Below are 19,089 nucleotides of genomic sequence, written 5' to 3'. Positions count from 1 at the left end.
TTTATCTGAAAAGAAGACTTTGGACCACTGAGCAATGGTTCAGGTTTTTTTTCTCCTTAGCCCAGATAAGACGCTTCTGATGCTGTCTATGGTTCAGGAGTGGCTTGACACTAAGAGTGCAACACGTGTTCATTTCCTGGACCTGTCTGTGCCTGGTGGCTCTTGATGCACTGACTCAAGCCTCATTCCACTCCTCGTGAAGCTTCCCTAAATTCTTGAATTCTTGAATCAGCTTTGCCTGACGATCCTCTCAAGGCTGCGGTCATCTCTGTTCCAGTCACACTTTCCATGCACATGCTTTGATCCAGGGCTCTGTGAACAGCCAGTCCTTTCAGCAATGACCTTCTGTGGTTTACCCTATGAATGTAGAATATATGAAAGTTTTACTTTTTGACTTACGGGAAGAAATTTTTCACAATATTCTAACTTTCTGAAATGCACCTGTATATTAACTCGCTTTGACGCCTCTGTGAAGAGTCGACTGAGATTGGTAGTTGAATCAGGTTCCTTCTGTTGAAGCATCGAATCTTCGACTATTCAGGGTCACCTCTTGTATGTTTCAAACAATCGTTACTTTGCCAATATAGATACACTAGTTTCAGTGGAGCTATCAGGAGGCTGCAGTGCAACACAGAAGACATGAAACATGGTTTTTCAATGGGAAACTACAGTGAACATATTGAACATATGTATCAACTTCATAGAAATATACAGTATTTTGCTACAGGAGTGATTTTAAAATTGTATGGTATTGACAGTTTTTTTTGTTGCGATTCCTTCAAAACCAACACTAATGGATGTATAATCATAAATAAATGCCATCATTTTATTTAAGGTGGAATTTGGGATATAGATTTCTTTTTTAACCAACCATTTCAGTAATTGGGAAACATTCATATCTCTCTATCCTATATTTAAACAAAAGATCACAACATTTCTAATACAAGGGACTGTAAAAAACTAAATGTTTTCATTTTCCCCCAGCCTCGATCACATACCTTCTTCTTCCAAAATAGTATCGACAGGTTGCGATTTGAATAGCAATGATTTATCCAAAATAGACAATTTTCAGTTAAATAATCCATTTTAATTTCACAGTATGTTCGCAGCTTTGATTTAATCCAAACTTCATTTGCACATTTAACCTTGTGAAACAGCTCACAAATCAATTTCTATCATCTGCTTATGTCTCCTTAAATTTCTCTCTTGATTGACAAAATGTTCCTGAGGTAGACATTTTAACATTTCATTTGTTAGGTGGTGATTTCTGATTGTCTCCTTGCTTTCTCTGTCTCCATCTTTCTTCCTTTGCTGCAATAAAGTGATGAGCTAAAGGGTCTTGTAATGTGTTGAAGTTGTTTGTGAATAGAAGTGGGGAAATATTTCATTTAAAAAAGTCAAACAACAAGTGGAAAGTGATGCTGTTGCTCTTTATGTAAATGTAATGGTTTTAGGTACAGCTGTTGAAAAACATGTACAAGTAGTGAGTGTTGTATTTTGTGTTTCCTGCAGGTCACCAGTGATGGCAGGTGGACTGTTTGCTGTGGACAGGAAGTGGTTTTGGGAGCTGGGAGGATATGACACGGGTCTGGAGATCTGGGGAGGAGAACAGTATGAGATATCCTTTAAGGTAAAAATGATCAATTCACAGGATTGGGTGGCTGAGTGCAGGGGCAGAGAGCAGAGGTGTGGACCCAAATGCAGACAATGGTGAGGAGGATGCAGTTAAAACCAGGGATTTATTAAGCAACACAAAAACAGGCTTATGTTAGAGCACAAGGCATGAGTCCAAACAAAGCAGAATCCAAAAAGGCAAAGTTATAATCCAAACAGGTAGAGAAATGATCCAAAACACAGATAAATAATCCAAGCAAGGAGAACAGCACGTCTGAACAGCACGTCTGAACTCTCAACATAGAACGAGGACGTAACAAAGACGTAACAAAACAAGCAAACATTTAAACACCAGGTAACGAGCAGGGGGGTACCAAGACCAGGTGGAGGACATGAGGTAATTAGACAGAACACAGACACACAGGCGGGCAGAGTGATCACAGGAGCAGACAGAACCAGAGCAAAATGCACAAACACAACTGAACATCAAAACGCAAACTAAACACAACAGGAAACAAGCACACAAGAACTGAACCCTGTGAAATAAACGCTCACCAGACAGAGAACACAAACCAACACTTAGCAGACAGAAAACTAAATAATGTAACGTCCTGTCGTCATCATCGATGTGGGCTGCGTCTCCCTGTACTTGACAATGATTTGTTTATTAAACTGTTCAGCGGGTATCTTTGACAAGAATGAATGAATAAAAAATGAACATATGCATGTTTGCCACTGTGTTATTATTATGGCATTACTATCTATCCATCTATACTGAAGGCTAGCTCAAATTCGTAATTATACGTCTTCATTGTGCAAACATTGTAACGTCGCCGACAGGAAAGGAGGAGAAGACGGCAAACGATCCTGCTGCACGTCCGTTTCAGGAGAAACCAAAGATGCATGTGTCAGTGCTTCTATAGTGGCCATCTGTTTGAAAAGATGATCTGTCACGGGAGAATTATAATTGTGTCCTTATTTCAATGCATTTCTCCGTACATTTGCTTGTTTCCGGTTTACACGTCAACCGCCAAACTGCCTGAAAATAGTCCGAACCATCCAAAAAATGCTTTCACACCAGAACCGAACCATGGTTCAGTTTGATCCGGACCGAGACTACCTCTTTTCGTCTGACCAAATTTCGTCTGTTTGTTCTGGACTGTGGTCCATGGGAGCTTTCACACCTGCAATTTTGGTTTGGACCAAAATGAAAAGTACGAAAGTCCGGACCAAACGAGGAAGGTGTGAAAGCCCTCTAAGACACAGAACTAAAATGCAAATGAACAAAAGAATAAACAAGGCTACAAAGAAAAAGACAAAACCCCAAACCAAGAAAGATTAAACACAGGAAAAAACATGAAGACAAAACCAAAGTTCTAACTGGGACAGAAGGAAAAAGTTATATCAACCAATGATTAAAAGATCAATGTGTAACATTTAGAAGGATCTATTGACAGAAATGCAATATAATAAATCAACAACTATGTTTTCATTTTATGTGTTTATTATTAACCAATGGCTAATTTAATGCTCATTTATTTTACAAACCAATTAAAATTACAGGTAAAATGTTACTCAACATGTAACCAGCCATGCTGCCACCTTTTTAGCCCTTTGTCATTGTATCATTGCACCTCTTGGAAATTAATGTTCCCAGGCAATGGAATCATCCTTATTTCTTTTGGATTCAGTCACATAACAAAAGCTTTATGTATGACCTCTGAGGGTGATGATTCCTGTTTAGTTTCCTGTTTTCTACGAACAGTCAGTGTTGTTTTCTTTTAACCACAATCTTTCCTTCACCTTAACAGCTTAGTTTAAATAGACCTAACCAAAGCTTAGCCATAGCAGTAAGAGATCAAATTCATATGAATTATATTTTAACAGTTGTTTGTAACAGTTGCAATGTTGTGATGTCCTGGTAATAGAAGTTTTTAGCAATTCTTCCTCTGCCAGTTGTGATTGTTGGTACAGACAACATCAAGTAAGCTTAAAAAAAAAGAATGAGTAACCTTCTTTTCAAGGATTCAAAGTGTATGTCAGAAGTTTCCCTGTACACTGAAATTCTTACTTTGCTTTCGACATGAAATGCCTACAAAAAATAAAGTAAAGTAAAATGTAGGTATAAATAAAAATACGATATGTAAAATAAGCTTCAAATATAAAATTGCATCAAATGTAAAAAAAACAAAAACAAATGCCATTATAAATACACATTGTCATTGTGTAGGCAGAAATTATAAACAGTTGTGCAACTGATGAATTATATGCATAACTGCAACATATTTTGTTATGTCACGAACTCACTTAAAATACAATATCTTTGGTGTATAAAATAATAACACTGCAGCCTGATAATGTATAATACATCTGCTCAGTGTTGTGGTGGTAGTTTCAACAGTTGAAATCTGATGCTGGACAATAAATCAATACATCAAGATATATAATTCCACCTTAACCCTAAAGTGTAAAGGGTAACCCTGCCCTTGAGTGTTTAAACCCTGAGCAAAATGTGGGGACTACAGACATTTGAAGGTGTGAGTGTGAAACAAATCCTAGGCTTCAACTAACACCGGCCATGACCCAGGACTTAGCCTGGTGTGAAAATCTATCATCTTTTAATACTGTTTTGAAGCTTTTCATCTTACTTCAGTAATTATTGAGCTAATATCCCATACCAAGGTTATTATTTTGGCCAAGATGATCATACAATTACATGGTTAGCTGTGCCCCTTAAGTCTGCTTTATGCCCTCTGATATCCAATTTGGGTTTCCTTTTTTATTAAGATCCCCATTAGCTGATACAGTGCAGACAGCCGGTCTCCTGAGGTGAGAAAATTAACAGGCTAATTCTTAAAACCAAACTGTTGTGCCCACAGACACCCAGGTCCTGCCCGCATGTGAAACGCAATCACTGCATTGGTACAGGCAATCTAAAGCTCCATCCTGATCATACTGGTATGGGAACATCGAGCATTTCCAACTCACACAGTACAGACATGCTCACCGAGCACGGAAGCAATATGACCTCACATGCCAAGTGAGAGGATAGTGCAAGGCAACACCAGGATTGGATTTTCAGTTATGCAAACATTTCTCAAAGACAGAGTTGCTCTGGAGGCAGAAATAATTAAAGCTCCATGGATGGAGCCAGAAAAGTAGTTATTTTGAGTAAAAGTTAGCTAACTGGCAAAGAAAAACTTTTCTAAAAGCATACATTACATAATAAATTACATGATGTTTTAATATTCATAACAGTAGAATGGAGAATATTGCTGTTGCTACCATCGTAATGCACTGGCTTTGTGATGCATTTTTCCACGACAACACCATCAAACAGTATTGGCTGGCCAAAGAAACTATCTTTATGGTTTATGACATGTGGAATGCTTTGTATCTTGCTTATTACCAACTTTCTGTATTTGCCCTCTGGTCCAGGTGTCAACCCAGGATGAAATCTACATGTAAACCATCTGTTATTTAAAAAATATTGGGTCAGTCCATTCAGATGCATGTAGGAGCCAGAAATAACCTTGAGGCACTCCATTGCCTTTACTTAGGTCATTATTATTCATGTATAGTTGAAGCAAACATACGACCAGAGCCACTGAAATACAGTAAACTATAAGCATTTATGTTTTATTTACTCAAAGACACCACTTGAGACAACTCGAGTTTTAGTTGTACTTTTAGTCAATGCTGGATTTTTATCTTGCAGCAATATGTTTTATTTATGCAGTGAGAGTGAATTATGTTGTTTTGTAGTTGAGTTTTAGTATACTCATGTAATCTGAGTTGGTTCTCTGGCAGTGGAACTTCATGTACAACAGACCAGAGAGACTATGGTTGCGCAGTGGTGACAGTGATGTGAAGAAATGCAGACTAGATTGGCTGTTGGTAGCTCACATTATTTTCACAGAAAATGTAATTTTGGCTAAACTGCATAATCAAATTGTGCAGCATTCTTGGATTTGTACATTTTCAGCATTTGTAAGTGTAAGACTTGTCTTCTATGTTTTTTTTATTGTAAATCTCTGAAAACATGTCATGAATGTAAACAAAACAGTTGTGATACTTTAGCTTTTAGCTAAAGAATAAATGTGTATTTGTCGAGGAAAGATTTGGGATCATCCTCTGGAGACCATGAATACTTACTAAATAATCTACGTCGCCTGGCATAAGGACTGGATCAGCTCCCTTTATGATTCCTAATCCTTGGCAACGTGTTGGGTCCATGTTGGCTAGCTTGTCCATCACAGTTCTGCAGAGGGTAATTTTTGGTCTCACAGGTTTTCTTTTGCATAAGTCCATCTCCGCAAAACCTGACCAGCCATTGCAGTGACATTTGCCTTATTTCACGGATGATGTGTTTTTGAACTTCCAACAGCTCCAGCCTGCCTCAAACCTTTTTACATATTAAAGGACGTCACTCTGCTGAAACAATTTGGAAGCCCTACACCTCTTTCTTCCCATACCTATTTGTTTAAATGTTAAATCCAGCTTTTCATTTCCCCACTCATTTTGCTATTGTTTTAAAAACAAAACCCCTTTCAGTCTCGCCTGCTGTCTCCAAGTCTGTCTTTCTTTCTCATCCTCTTCATTCATTGCCTTTTTATTTTCAACATTGCAAGCCAAGAAAGGAAATCATCACTGTTGTCTTCATTTTAGTTGGTAGGATTAAAATGAGGAGCCACTGCTGAATGTCTCTGCTATGTGAGATAGACAAGGGAAAGGAAGAGAAAAGAGATAAAATTGTTGTAAAGTAAGGTTTGTTTTTACTTAAGACATTGGGGTGCTTAAAACATGTTCAAATTGCAATATTTCAGAGAAACTGAATGCCTTGTTTTCCTAAAAAGCTTTTGCTTTTAGCTGTTTTTGAAGCTGCCACTATCATTCTTTCTCCAGTGCCACCAAAGTTTAAACCTAGATGCTTAGTCTTTCTCCAATCTGACCCTGCTACTTTAGAAGTCAGGTCACCACTATGTCAAAATATGGTCTTCTTTCCTTCCCCTGATATCGTGCCAATTCATTGTTATTGGCTCTCCCTTCCTCCCTCCCTTCACTCCTCTCTCCCCTTAGTCTCCTAGGATTTATAAGCCTGTTAGAAACATTGTACTTCATGTGTCTTTCTTCTTAGCCATCAGTTTCCTGCTTATCTCCTTGAACGTCTCCTTCCTTTAGCTTTCCGCAACTTTCTGTCTTTGAATGTTAAGTTTCCAAATACAAGATAGATCTATCTGATGAAAGAGCTTTTCTGTCATCTGTGTCTCTCTGTAGGTGTGGATGTGTGGTGGACGGATGGAGGACATACCTTGCTCCAGGGTAGGACACATCTATAGGAAGTACGTCCCCTACAAGGTCCCTGGTGGAATCAGCTTGGCAAAGGTAATTCTTCAAGCTGTATGCCTCCACGGTTCATGCCAAAAGACAATACAGCAGATTAGTCAGGCTGATACAGGGGTTCAGTGTTAGTACAATGCTGTCACATCACCTCTGTTACATCTGAGTCATGACACAACAATGGATTTATTGAAAGTAAAAGTATTGGTAAGATTGATAGCAAGGCTAATCAAATGATTTCCATCAAACAATGGTAGAAGAGTCAAACTGAGTGGACCACACTGCAAAATTTCATTTGAACTCATCGTATCATGTTGCCCAGTGTCAGCGGGGGTTGGCTCCAACCCACCCGTAACCCTGCACGGATAAGCGGGTATAAATATAAAAATTGATGGATGGATGGATGGAATCATGAGATAAAGACAGGCCAAATTAAACTGCTCAGAAGTCTGCATTTGTGGCTACTAAACTAAAGGCTGGTAGTTGGAGGTGGGATGGGGTTCCTTCACGTTTTAGGTGACTACAGTCTCGATAGTAGAGAAAGGGCTAGGCATACATTTTTAGACAAACTTATCCCAGTTAAACAAATGAAACATAAAAGGCAAATTTGTGGACCATATGGCCTAAAAATAAATAATAATAATACCCCACGACCCTGTGCGCAGGATAAGCAGTTGAGGATGGGAGGATGGATGGATGGATAATAATAATAGTAAACTTACTTTCAAAGTCCTGTAAAAGACACTAGCCTATGTTAATTCCCTCCAGGCCAAGATTCGTCTGGAGCATTTTTTACTTAATGCTATTTAAAGGCCGTTCTTCAGGGGGGACCTCTGCCCGTTTGACAAGTTTGTATGCCACTGTGATATTTTTTCTTTTGTCCTCCACTTCAAAGCATGCTTCTTTTACAGTCTGAAGATGTGCATATGAAAACATCAACAGCACTGACAGATTGGGATATTTAATCCCAAACACGTTTTCTCTCTGTCTGTTAAATTCCTTGCCTGAATTTTTAAGGAATGCCTCTGCACCTCGTTGGTCAGGACTTGTAGCTTGCGGTCTGAACATTTCATTTTTCTCCCTTTCTCTGCCATCCCGCCTACTGTGTTCTTGGCACATAGCCATTGTTTATACTGCCAAATGGATAACCACAATCAGATGCAAAACAAGGGGAAATTGCACTCATCTGCAAACCTTTATGGGCGCTTTTGTGCTGTAATATCATTAACACAGTATATTTTGTGAATCGTACATTGAGACAGGACAGATTGCGTTTGCAAACCATTCTTTGTGAATTCACCCCTTAGCCAAAATTTTATAGGAAACCAATAAACAAAATATGAAATGTTGACTATATTTCGATACATATTTTCTGTATATTCTAAAATTAGATCAGCTTTACAGATTTTTGTAAACTAAATTTAGTACAGTATCCCACTGATTTAATAGGCACTTCCGTAAAGTTCCAGGACAAAAAAGCTACTGATTAGATAAACATCCACACTGTTTAATCTCAGTACACTTCTGTTAAAACATAGCAGTTTTCAATCTCACGTTTGACCCTTCATCAGACATCATCAGACTTAGTTTTTTCAGACTTGACAAAGCTCCACCATGACTAATAAATTGATCTTTTGTAAAATCAGTGGGGTTTGATTGAGTCTTTTTTCTAGATAAGTGTATTATGTGCCACTGTTATACAAATATTACATTGGATTCAGTTTTAGAAAATACAGCAATCCATATTAAATTGTAAGTTACTGTTAGTTTGTCCTTCCTTTATATGCATATATAATACTGTTTCTTTTAAGCTGGAGGGCTGACTCATTTTAATATTTTTCATTCATTCTATAGCTTTTAAATTAAACAGACTGAAAAGCTCAGTTACGGCAACAATACAGTATCTCCTATCTCTATAATAGTGCATTTATTTAGTGCTGTATTCCAATTTTTGGCATTTTGATTGTTCTCAGGTCTCTAGAAGGCTCAGTAAGGTTTCTTTAAAGAGGTCATATTGTGCTTTGGGGGGTTTTCCTCTCCTTTATTGAGTTAAATACCTTTTTTGTGCATGTAATAGGTTTTCCAAATGAAGAATCCCAAAGTCCAGCCCACATGGAGTTCCCATCTCCCACAGAAAACTCTGCTCTGAACTGCCTGAAAACAGCTCGTTTGTAGTCCAGCCGCTTCCCTTTCATCCTTGTAATGACAAAGCAAAATGAGCATCATAACGCTTGCCAAGCAGCTACTCCGACACGCCCGCAAAAACACCGTTGGAAAAACAGTGAGCTGCAGCACACAGCTCTCCTCTCCCTTCCAAACACTAGCTACCCTCCAGGTAGTCAGTGGACATAAAGTTGTTCCTGTGATGTAGAGACAGAGCTCAGTTAAAACTTTATGGATGAAAGATACTTTTGTTACAGATTAATAACTCACCACTCTGAAACTCTCGCTCCAGTCCATGTTGCTAAGCTGGTAAGGGGAACATGTCCAGCTGAACCAAAGCCGTGTTTACCGGCTTCTCATGACCCACCCTACTCTGCTTCTGACTGGCTAGTAGTCCTTAACTAGGAACTGCGCATGTGCAACTCCCAACAAAGATCTTGTAGAGACAAGATGTATCACTCCATAGGTAAAAAGAAGCCATCAACACGCATGGTGAAAATGACACCTAAAATAAGATTTTGAACGTGAAAATGAGCATAATGACCTCTTTAAACAAACCATAATTGAAGCGAAATCCAATGATGCTCTTGCAAAACTAAAAATGACATCTGATCAGCAAAAGTGATTATAACTATCATTATTATTATGCAGTAGTCACACACAAGGCTCTTTAACATTTAAATTACAGTAACAAAAATAGTACAACAACGGATTATTTTGTTTTGTACAGTGCTAAAATATGGCTTGATATGAAACTAAATATATTTCAGCTCTGGAAATATTTAGTTAGTAAAGATAGTTGGAAATGCCATCGTTTTCATGCAAATACACACACACACACACACACACACACACACAGAGTGTGCAATACTGTAAAACCAACATCTCTGTCCCTGAACTGCACCGAACAGGGTAACTCAATACATCAGCTAACGAGAAGGAGTGAGTGTCTAATTAAGCTCAAGTACATAAATAAACAGACACACAAACACTACACACATGCAAACACATATACTGTACAGTTACTCACACACATACACACTTCATCCTAGTGTAAGCTAGTCTTTAAGAGGTGCAGTATAATAAATGGCAGCGTTTTTGTTTCCTACGTCCTCTACTAAGTACTCTCCTCTTTCTCCTCTTTGCATGAGAGCTCTTTACAGTCGGCTCAGCATCCACTAACAAAAGACCACCAGACGAGAGGCAGCAGTATGCAGTGTATCCACTATCTACAACTTATAGCCTTCGCAGGTGTTACTGTGAAGAATGAGCTTAAGTTTCTTTGTTCCTTCTTCAAAGTACCTACATAGAATGAGAAATTGTCTAAAGGCACTAAATCATCTGGGGTCTAGCCAAACACCATTCATTATGTATGCCTCTGCTGCAGCATGGAAACTTGGCATGGTTTGGCTCAGTGTGCAACTGAAAGACACTGACCTTTGTTTAGATTTTTTATTCTGACCAACAGTCTTTAAACAGGGCCTTAGTGGAATACTGATGGTCCTGAATAAACCTGATCATTGTTATACCTCAAATTCTTCACTCTTCAAAGTTTTTCTCTTTTATTGAAGTGCTATAGTACTCCAACTAAAACGGCATTCATGGAGACCAACAGATAAGGTCACCTTCAGTTGGCTCCGAATGGATTTCCATGGTTTTAAAAGTTTTAACAGCTGTAAGTAGCAAAAAGCTGCTGTTACGTGCAGTTACTCTGAGGCAAAGTCAAGAAATGGATGCCGTTGTTGGGGCAGACTCTCTGAGACCAAATGGTGCTAACAGCAGACTATGGAAACATTTGGAAAGCTAAAACATTTGACTTGAAATGCCGTGCAAGAAAAATATGCTGTTTAGTGAATTAATCTTTCCTCCTGAGTCTCTATTTGATTTGATTTCAGAACCTAAAACGTGTGGCAGAGGTCTGGATGGACGAATATGCAGAATACGTGTACCAGCGTCGGCCCGAGTACCGCCACCTGTCAGCAGGAGACATGACGGGCCAGAAGGAGCTGAGGAACCGCCTTAACTGCAAAAGCTTTAAGTGGTTCATGAGTGAAGTGGCCTGGGATCTGCCCAAACACTACCCACCGGTGGAGCCTCCTGCTGCAGCGTGGGGAGAGGTAAGGATTTGTTTATGAAATTACTTTGAACATTGTGGGGAAGTTAGGTCCAAGGTAAATGTTAGAAGTTGATATTAGATATTGGTGAAATACACACAGATTGGGAAATGGGTGCACCCATGCTTGCCCACACAGCAATGATAAATTAACAGAGCACAAACTTATCTTAACTTGCTAGGATGGACCAGAACTTTGCATCTCTATTTTAACACATCAGAAGCACACAGCACATATCATCATTTCAGAGATGCTCAAATAGATACCTGAGTGACAGGGGTGTGGGAGAATAAAGTCATCTGATAATAAGGTAATAAACTCCATCTAACTGTCAGCACAAGGACCTCTAGCTTGTTATTATTTAAGAAATTAAAAAGAAAACTGACAAAAGTTAGAGGAATTAGTTAGAGAAGGAAATGCGTAAATAAATGTACTGTATAATGACTGCTGAAAGCAAAGTTAAAACTGTGTTTTCATCCTTTGTTTGAAAATGTCAGTGATTTCTACATCGCCATAAATTTTGTGGAAAACCTTTTTAATGCCTAAAGGCACTCTGGTTCACGGAACAAATGCTAAATGGACTTGTATTCATACAGCAACTGAGCTGTCTGCGGTCTACTGATCACTCAAAGTGGTTTACAACACTTTACACTCACACATTCATACACTGATGGCAGAGGGAGCATGTTGGGGTTCAGTGTCTTGCCCAAGTATACTTGGCCATTCATGTAAGAATCTACTAGTCCAACTAAAGTGGGTGGTTGCATGTTCCAAAAGCGGGACACAGGCAGGAAAACAGTTTTTCTACTGGTAATACTGTAGCAGAGGCACATGTACAGTATATGTATGAGGCTATAGCTAGTGGGTTTATCCCTTGCATCCACAGGGAGCACTGAAAGAACTCTTGTCCACGCATACGTGCTGTGTGGGCCTCACCCCGCTCTCAGCTTGGGGATAAATTGGAGACCAGACAATCGACTCCCATTTTTCTTCAACACAAGCACTTGAGAATGATTTCAAAAGTAGTAGAAGTAAAACCATCGGGGAAAGCGCTATTTAAACCTTATTTTGGGGCAAAGTCATCAAACTGTTTCAGCGATTCTTATCAGATTTTACTGCTGATTCTATGCATGCGTTTTTATGTCCCAGTGACCAGTGAAAGTGCAGTTATGGCTCGCTCTACATACGGCCTGATCTTGTTAGTCCATAATAACTGCCTGGAGGCGTTATCAAGATGGCCGCCGAGTGCCAGCACTTGCCTATAAGGACTTTACTTTTAAAAAAATTAATAATATAAGTGAACTGTTAAATTCACCTCGGGGCACCACTCTCAAAGTAGAAAAAATGATAATCAATTAACTAATTTAGTATCATAAAATATGCTAAACTCTGATTAATAATTAACTTGTTTGTTGGGAGTTGCACATGCGCAGTTCCTCGTTAAGGACTACTAGCCAATCAGAAGTAGAGTAGGGTGGGTCGTGAGAAGCCGGTAAACAAGGCTTTGGTTCCGCTGTATATGTTCCCCTTACCAGCTTGGCAACGCGGACTGGAGCAAGAGTTTCAGAGTGGTGAGTTATTAATCTGTAACAAAACTATAACCAAATTACCATCAATAGCTAGTAGGTTGAAGGATTTGGAGATCTACATAGAAGAGGCTGGCGATATGTTCACTCTTTTGCAACATTAAAGAAACCAGCATGTACTGTATGTTCACAAGCATTTATGTGAAAAATATCAAAAGAAACAAGATGAAACCAAATAAAAATGCTCTAAAGAACAAAAGGCTGCGTGCGTACGTGCGTGCGTGCGTGCGTGCAAACCTGGTGATGTCATGAGGTCAAACTGAGCAATGGTAGGTGAAAGCTGGTTCCATGGGCAGAGTTCACATATAGATGTAAATTCCTGCAGGATTGTGGGAAACTGAGTTCAATGGCTCAGATTCATAACAAAAGTTCAGTTTAGGGGTTCAGTATCATGCCCAAGGACACTTCGACATACCGACTGGAACAGCCTGTGATCGAACATTGATCTTCTGATTAGTGGACGACCAGCTTTACCTGTGTGCACGTGGACTAAATTCCTTTCAGTACTTCATGTGTGACATGAAGCCACTAGTGATAGAGTTAGAGGGCTGTGCCTATAATAGAATCTGGAGTTAAAATATGTATCTAACAATCTCTATGTAACTCAAACACTCGGGCATGGTGCTATAAAGTGCATAATGCTCAATTCAAGAAAAGGTTTTTGACTCATTAAAAATGAAATACTAGTGAAAGTTCTTCCCAGTGATAACAACAGACAAAAACAGCAATGAAACATGTTTGCAGTAACACAGGATTGTTGGCCCTTCCATGTGTAGAGTTGCGGTCAAACGTTTTGAGAATGATACAAGGATTGGTTTTCACAAAGTTTGCTCATTCTGTGTTTGTAGATATTTTTGTCAGATGTTACTATGCTATACTGAAGTATAATCATGAGCGTTTCATAAGTGTCAAAGGCTTTTATTGGCAATTACATTCATGCAAAGAGTCGATATTGGCAGTGTTGACCCTTCTTTTTAAAGACCACTGCAATTCGCCCTGGCATGCTGTCAATTAACTTCTGGGCCACATCCTGACTGATGGCAGCTCATTCTTGCATAATCAATTCCCGAAGTTTGTCAGAATTTGAGTTTGTTTTTTTTACCACCCGCCTTTTGAAGATTGGCCACAAGTTCTCAAGGGGATTAAGGTCTGGGGAGTTTCCTTGCCATGGACCCAAAATATTGATGTTTTGTTCCCCGAGCCACTTAGTTATCACTTTGTCCTTGTGGCAAGGTGCTCCATCATGCTGGAAAAGCATGGTTTGTCACCAAACTGGGAGAAGCTGCTCTCGGAGGATGTTTTGGTACCATTCTTTATTCATGGCTGTGTTTTTATGCAAAATTGCTTTGTTTTGTTTTTTTTGTTTTTTTAACCTGTCCTGCCCAGACAGATTTTACTTTAACAAGAGAGTATTAATATACTCCTTTGTCTGTTTTATTATTTATTTAATTATGTATTGATTTGTCACTGGGCCGGACAGGGGGGCAGACACGGGGATGGGGGGGGCACAAACAGACAGCACAGAGAAAGGACAAGACCTGTAAGAGAAGGGGGATGGAAGGTTAATTTGAATAAGTTACTGAACAAAAAGCATCAGGAATAATTCTACCTGGGGCAACCTAAATTTGTTTGTGTCTATGTGTGAGACTGTGTGTGTCTGTGTGCGTGTGGTGAATTTGTCTGTATGTGTGTGTGTGTACATGTGTGTGCGCATAAGCCTGTTAAAGAATGTAGTTGTTAGTGAGAGTGGGACACCCCGACTGTGCCACTCCAACCTCAGCAACAGGTTGGCAAGAACCCCAGTAGCCAATAGGGGCGGGAGAAAGAAAAAAATAAAAAATCAATCAAAAAAACAAAGACTCCCAGATGCACCGCGATGCAAACGCGGAAGACCCCGACCCAAATGCCAGTTGACAACGTAATGCCGAAGGAACGCAAGAAGCGTAACCCGCGGAAGAGCAGCACGCACACAACATAGACCAGTGCTCCCCCCCCCACCCAGCACCCCACCGCCGCACAGCGAACAACCAAAACGCCCAAATGCCACGCAATCATCAACACCAATGCACAAGTGACGAGCCCAACGCGTACACTGCGCGAGCACGGCGACACCCAATGCCCAGCAGCCCCCCGCGAATCCCGCGTGCGAGGTTGGGCAAACGAGAGAGAGCAAGCGGAGTAACACGACAGCGAAAGCCAGCGGAGAGAGACACCAGCAGCAAGTCCCAGCCCGGCAGCAAACACGCCGCACAGGTCACCGTGCACCCGCCAATAAAAGTCTGCCGTCCCCCAAGCACCGGAAAAAACTAAGGCCGCCGGCGCCAGCCGAAATCCCCCATGCCCAGCACGCCCCCCGTTTGTTTTGTGTTGGATGCATGTCATGGATTGTGAAGTGTCAGGTAGTGGAGCCTCCCACCGTGCCCCTCCCACCTCCCAAGCCCTCTGTGTCTAATGTGTAATTAAAATTGAGGGGTGGCCAGTGGGGGAGGAAGAAGGGCGAGGCCGCAATAAAGCAGCCTCACCCACCAAACGCCCTGCAGCCTGCCCGCCCCCCAGAGTCCTAAGGGTGTATGTTGTGAGACATGACCAAAGGGGGAAAGGTGAAGGAGGTCATAGGGAGGCTAGAATGGTCCTCCTCACTGGCCCCATCATTCATTCAGTCCCGTCCCCCAGCCCCCCAGCGCGCAGACCCGCCCCATGAACCTTTGCATGATGCTTCATTGCACTGTGTACATGTGTGTATGTATATGTTCCTGTATATTACATCTACCTCCGACATGTACATACTCCTGCATCCTTTGCACTCTGCTCACTGCAGTATTTGTTAATATGTCTATATTGTTTATGTTCATAGTGTGTATATTTGTGTTGTCTACACTGAAGTCTGTGTCTGATTTTATCTTATTTTTATTGTGATTTTGTATTTTTGTATGAGTAAGCACATCGTGAGCAATGTACAATCAGTCAAATTCCTGGCAATAAAAGCTGATTCTGAGATAATTTTAGGATTATTTAATTTAGATCCAAAGGTAAAGTATAGGTTGAAAGTGACAAGAAATGTGTGATTAAATACAGTGGGAAATGTTCACTAAGCAGGGCCACAACACACATGATCTGTTACCAGAAATAATATAACAGAAATAATAACCATGTGTTTTTGTGTGCATGTGTATGTTTTGTAGATACGGAACATGGGGAGTGGGATGTGTATGGAGATCAAACACTTTGTGTCAGGGAGCCCTATCCGCCTGGAGAGCTGTGTGAAAGGGCGTGGTGAAGTGGCATGGAGTCATGGACAGGTGAGGATCTTTCATTACACTTTCTCTGGTATAAAACCTCACAAGGTCTCAATTTCCTGACATTGCTGTATGGTTGCGCTGTGCTGCAAATGTTGTATCTGAAATGACCATGACACACAAACATGCTCAAGCAGGGCTGAAAAACACATATGCCTATTGGGCAGTTGTTTAAGAATTGTTAACTGGAAGAGGAAGTCTGCCTTTTTGCTTATCTCTGTTAATTTATTTGAAAACATTTATCTGCACTAGCATGACTCAAGTGGTACGTTCTGTTGGTGTAACTATGTGTTCCCTGCAGGTGTTAACATTTGGTTGGAGGGAGGATATTCGGGTGGGTGACCCCATGCACACAAGGAAGGTCTGCTTCGATGCCATCTCTCACAATAGCCCTGTCACCCTGTTCGACTGTCATGGCATGAAAGGGAACCAGCTGTGGCGCTACAGAAAGGTACTGGAGAGGAAAGAGGAGACAGAGTTTGGAGTTATTTTACTTGTTGAAATTTGTGGTATTTACTGCTGTATCCTCTTTTCAGCCTTCACACTGTTCTGCCTTTGTGATTTCTTTGGTCAGCTAAGCATCATTTAAGGGTGTTTTCACATCTAACCTGTTTGGTCTGGTTAAAACAAACCCTGTGTTTTCCCAGTTAGTACGGTTCGTTTGGGTCAAACAACTGCAGAGAGACTGCTTAAATAGGGTGGTCTCAGTGCACTTCCAAATTGACTCGTTGTGAAAGCAAACGAACCAACTACAGGATGTTATGATAGCACATAGCAAGTATGTGATTTTAGCTAAACAACTAGTACTACTGCTACTACTACTACTAGTACTACTCCTCCTCCTCCTCCTCCTCCTCTTTATTTGTAGAGTACTTTTCATGTTACACAAAAAAAAGTGCTTTAACAAGTGTAAAGACAATAAAACACACAAAAACAAATACAAGATAAAAGCAAGAAAACGCTTGAGACTAAAATACACGTTTAAAGTAAATGTAAAATATATAAAATAAAATCAGGAAAAGTATGTTTTAAGAAGGGACTTTGTCCCCTTTAGTTTTCAGTCGAAACTCTGGAACAGACAGCCGACCTGCCTGAGGATCTCATGGCATATGCTGATGTGTATAAAAGGTCAGAAATATAACAGGGCGAGAGGCCATGAAGAGCTTTAAAAGTGATTTTTAAAGTCAATTCTAAAACATAATGGGAGCCAGTGTAATGAAGCTAAAACAGGGGTGATGTGGTCATATTTCTTAGTTGTGGTTACAAGCCTGGCAGCTGAGTTCTTGACAGTCCGGAGTCCATCAATAGATTTTTGGGACAAGTAAAAAGGCTGTTGGAGTACAGTGTCCTTAAAAGTTAACATTGATTGTTTTGATATATTTCTAAGCTGGTAAAGACATGATTGCACAAGCTTTGTGGTGTGCTGCTCAAAACTTAAACTACTATCAAACCAGACACCAAGATTCTTTGCAACAGGGTTAATGTAATTCACTAGGGAACCAGCAGATGGCAGTATTTGCCATTTGCTGAGACCCAATGACCAGGATCTCTGTTTTGTCTGAGTTCAGCTGGAAGAAATTATTTGACATCCATTTTTTGACTTCACAGAAGCAGTTGGTAAGTGAACTCAGCATTCCAGGGTCTGTGGATCTGACGGTCAAGTACATCTGTGTGTCATCAGCATAAATAGGAAAAGAAACACCATGTTTCTGGATAAGGTAGGGAAGCAAATACAAGGAAAATAAATGGATCCTAAGGCCGTCCCCTGAAGCACACCATATTTAACTGGACAGAATGAAGCGACATAGTTAGACACAGACCCTCCTGTTTGACAGGCAGTATGAAAACCATTCCAAGGCAGTACCAGAGGTCTCCACCCAGTGCCTCAGTCTTTCTAACATGATGTTGTGATCAATCCCCGCCCACAGAGAGCAGTTGTTTTGACACTATTTTTCTAAAATCTTTGCTATAAAACAGAGTTGGGAAATGGGAGCTGTTAAAAACAGAAATCAAATGGGGCCTGACAGAATCAATTACTTTCAGTAAAACATTTGTTGGTATTACATCAAGTGGGCTGGAAGACACTCTCATTTGTGATACTGTTTTTAAAACCTCACACAAGTCAATGGCATAAAACTGGTTAAAACTATTCTGTTACTGGTGAGGGACCTCTGAGTAAGAGGCAGAGGGAGTAATAGAGGCTCTGATTGACACCACCTAATCAGTAAAATAACAATTCACAATAGGGCTGAAACGATTCATCGATAAAATCGATTAATAAAATGCATGGACAGAAATTCTTCGCAACGATGCTTCGTTTAATCAATTTAACTATACTGCACAGTGTTTCGCACGGACATTTATTACTGTCGCACATCGCAATTACGCTGTGAACACGACGTGATTATAATGGAGCTGTTTGCAAAGTAGAGGAAGAGAGAAAATAGGGAGGGAAAAAGAACAAAGTGTCCGAAGTATGGGATTATTTCAAGTTAAAGAAAGCATCAAACGTAAAACGAAACTTATGTCGCCTTGGCAACAGCACGACAGCACCTGAACAAAAAGCAGCCGTAAGGTAACAGTAACAGCAACTTCAGCATTTAACTGAAATCATGACTGATTGTTGAGTTGAAGCCAAAGTAAGACGCAGACCTCAGCTTGAAATGTGCACATGCGCGTTTGCTGTTCTCCTTTTTTGGGCCGAGTTGTAACCTCACAGTCAGGAGTTAACTGGGTGTCAGGGAGATGCACCTTTTTACTCACCTCCAGCTCTCTCTGTAGCTCAGACAATCCCTGCTACCTGCGTGTGCTAATCCATCCTTTCATTCTAGATTCTCGTACGTGTGTTTTCTTAACAAAACGTGGTTTGGAGACCAGTGTCGGGTGACACAGCTGCTGTCAGCTCTTGTAGTGTGTGTGTGGTCCCTGTCACCGATCAAGGGGGTAAGCCACAGTTGAAACAGTGAAGCCGACCAA

General features: G+C 40.4%; 1 protein-coding gene across 1 annotated transcript in view; it reads left to right on the top strand.

The window, feature by feature from the left end:
* Positions 1 to 19,089, top strand: part of LOC119895160 (polypeptide N-acetylgalactosaminyltransferase 10-like) — an 82,808-nt gene that overhangs the window by 58,411 nt on the left and 5,308 nt on the right. The window contains exons 7-11 of the mRNA XM_038708062.1: positions 1,513 to 1,630; positions 6,892 to 6,999; positions 11,013 to 11,234; positions 16,000 to 16,116; positions 16,415 to 16,564. Of these exons, the coding sequence (XP_038563990.1) occupies positions 1,513 to 1,630; positions 6,892 to 6,999; positions 11,013 to 11,234; positions 16,000 to 16,116; positions 16,415 to 16,564 (715 nt within the window). The remainder of the gene's footprint in view (positions 1 to 1,512; positions 1,631 to 6,891; positions 7,000 to 11,012; positions 11,235 to 15,999; positions 16,117 to 16,414; positions 16,565 to 19,089) is intronic.

The sequence above is a fragment of the Micropterus salmoides genome, unplaced genomic scaffold (assembly GCF_014851395.1).
Source record: "Micropterus salmoides isolate LMB-PRFRI ecotype aquatic unplaced genomic scaffold, ASM1485139v1 Ms_hic_scaffold_9, whole genome shotgun sequence".
Classification (NCBI taxonomy): domain Eukaryota; kingdom Metazoa; phylum Chordata; class Actinopteri; order Centrarchiformes; family Centrarchidae; genus Micropterus; species Micropterus salmoides.
Note: the sequence above shows the minus strand (reverse complement) of the source record. Positions and strands in the feature narration are given on the sequence as shown.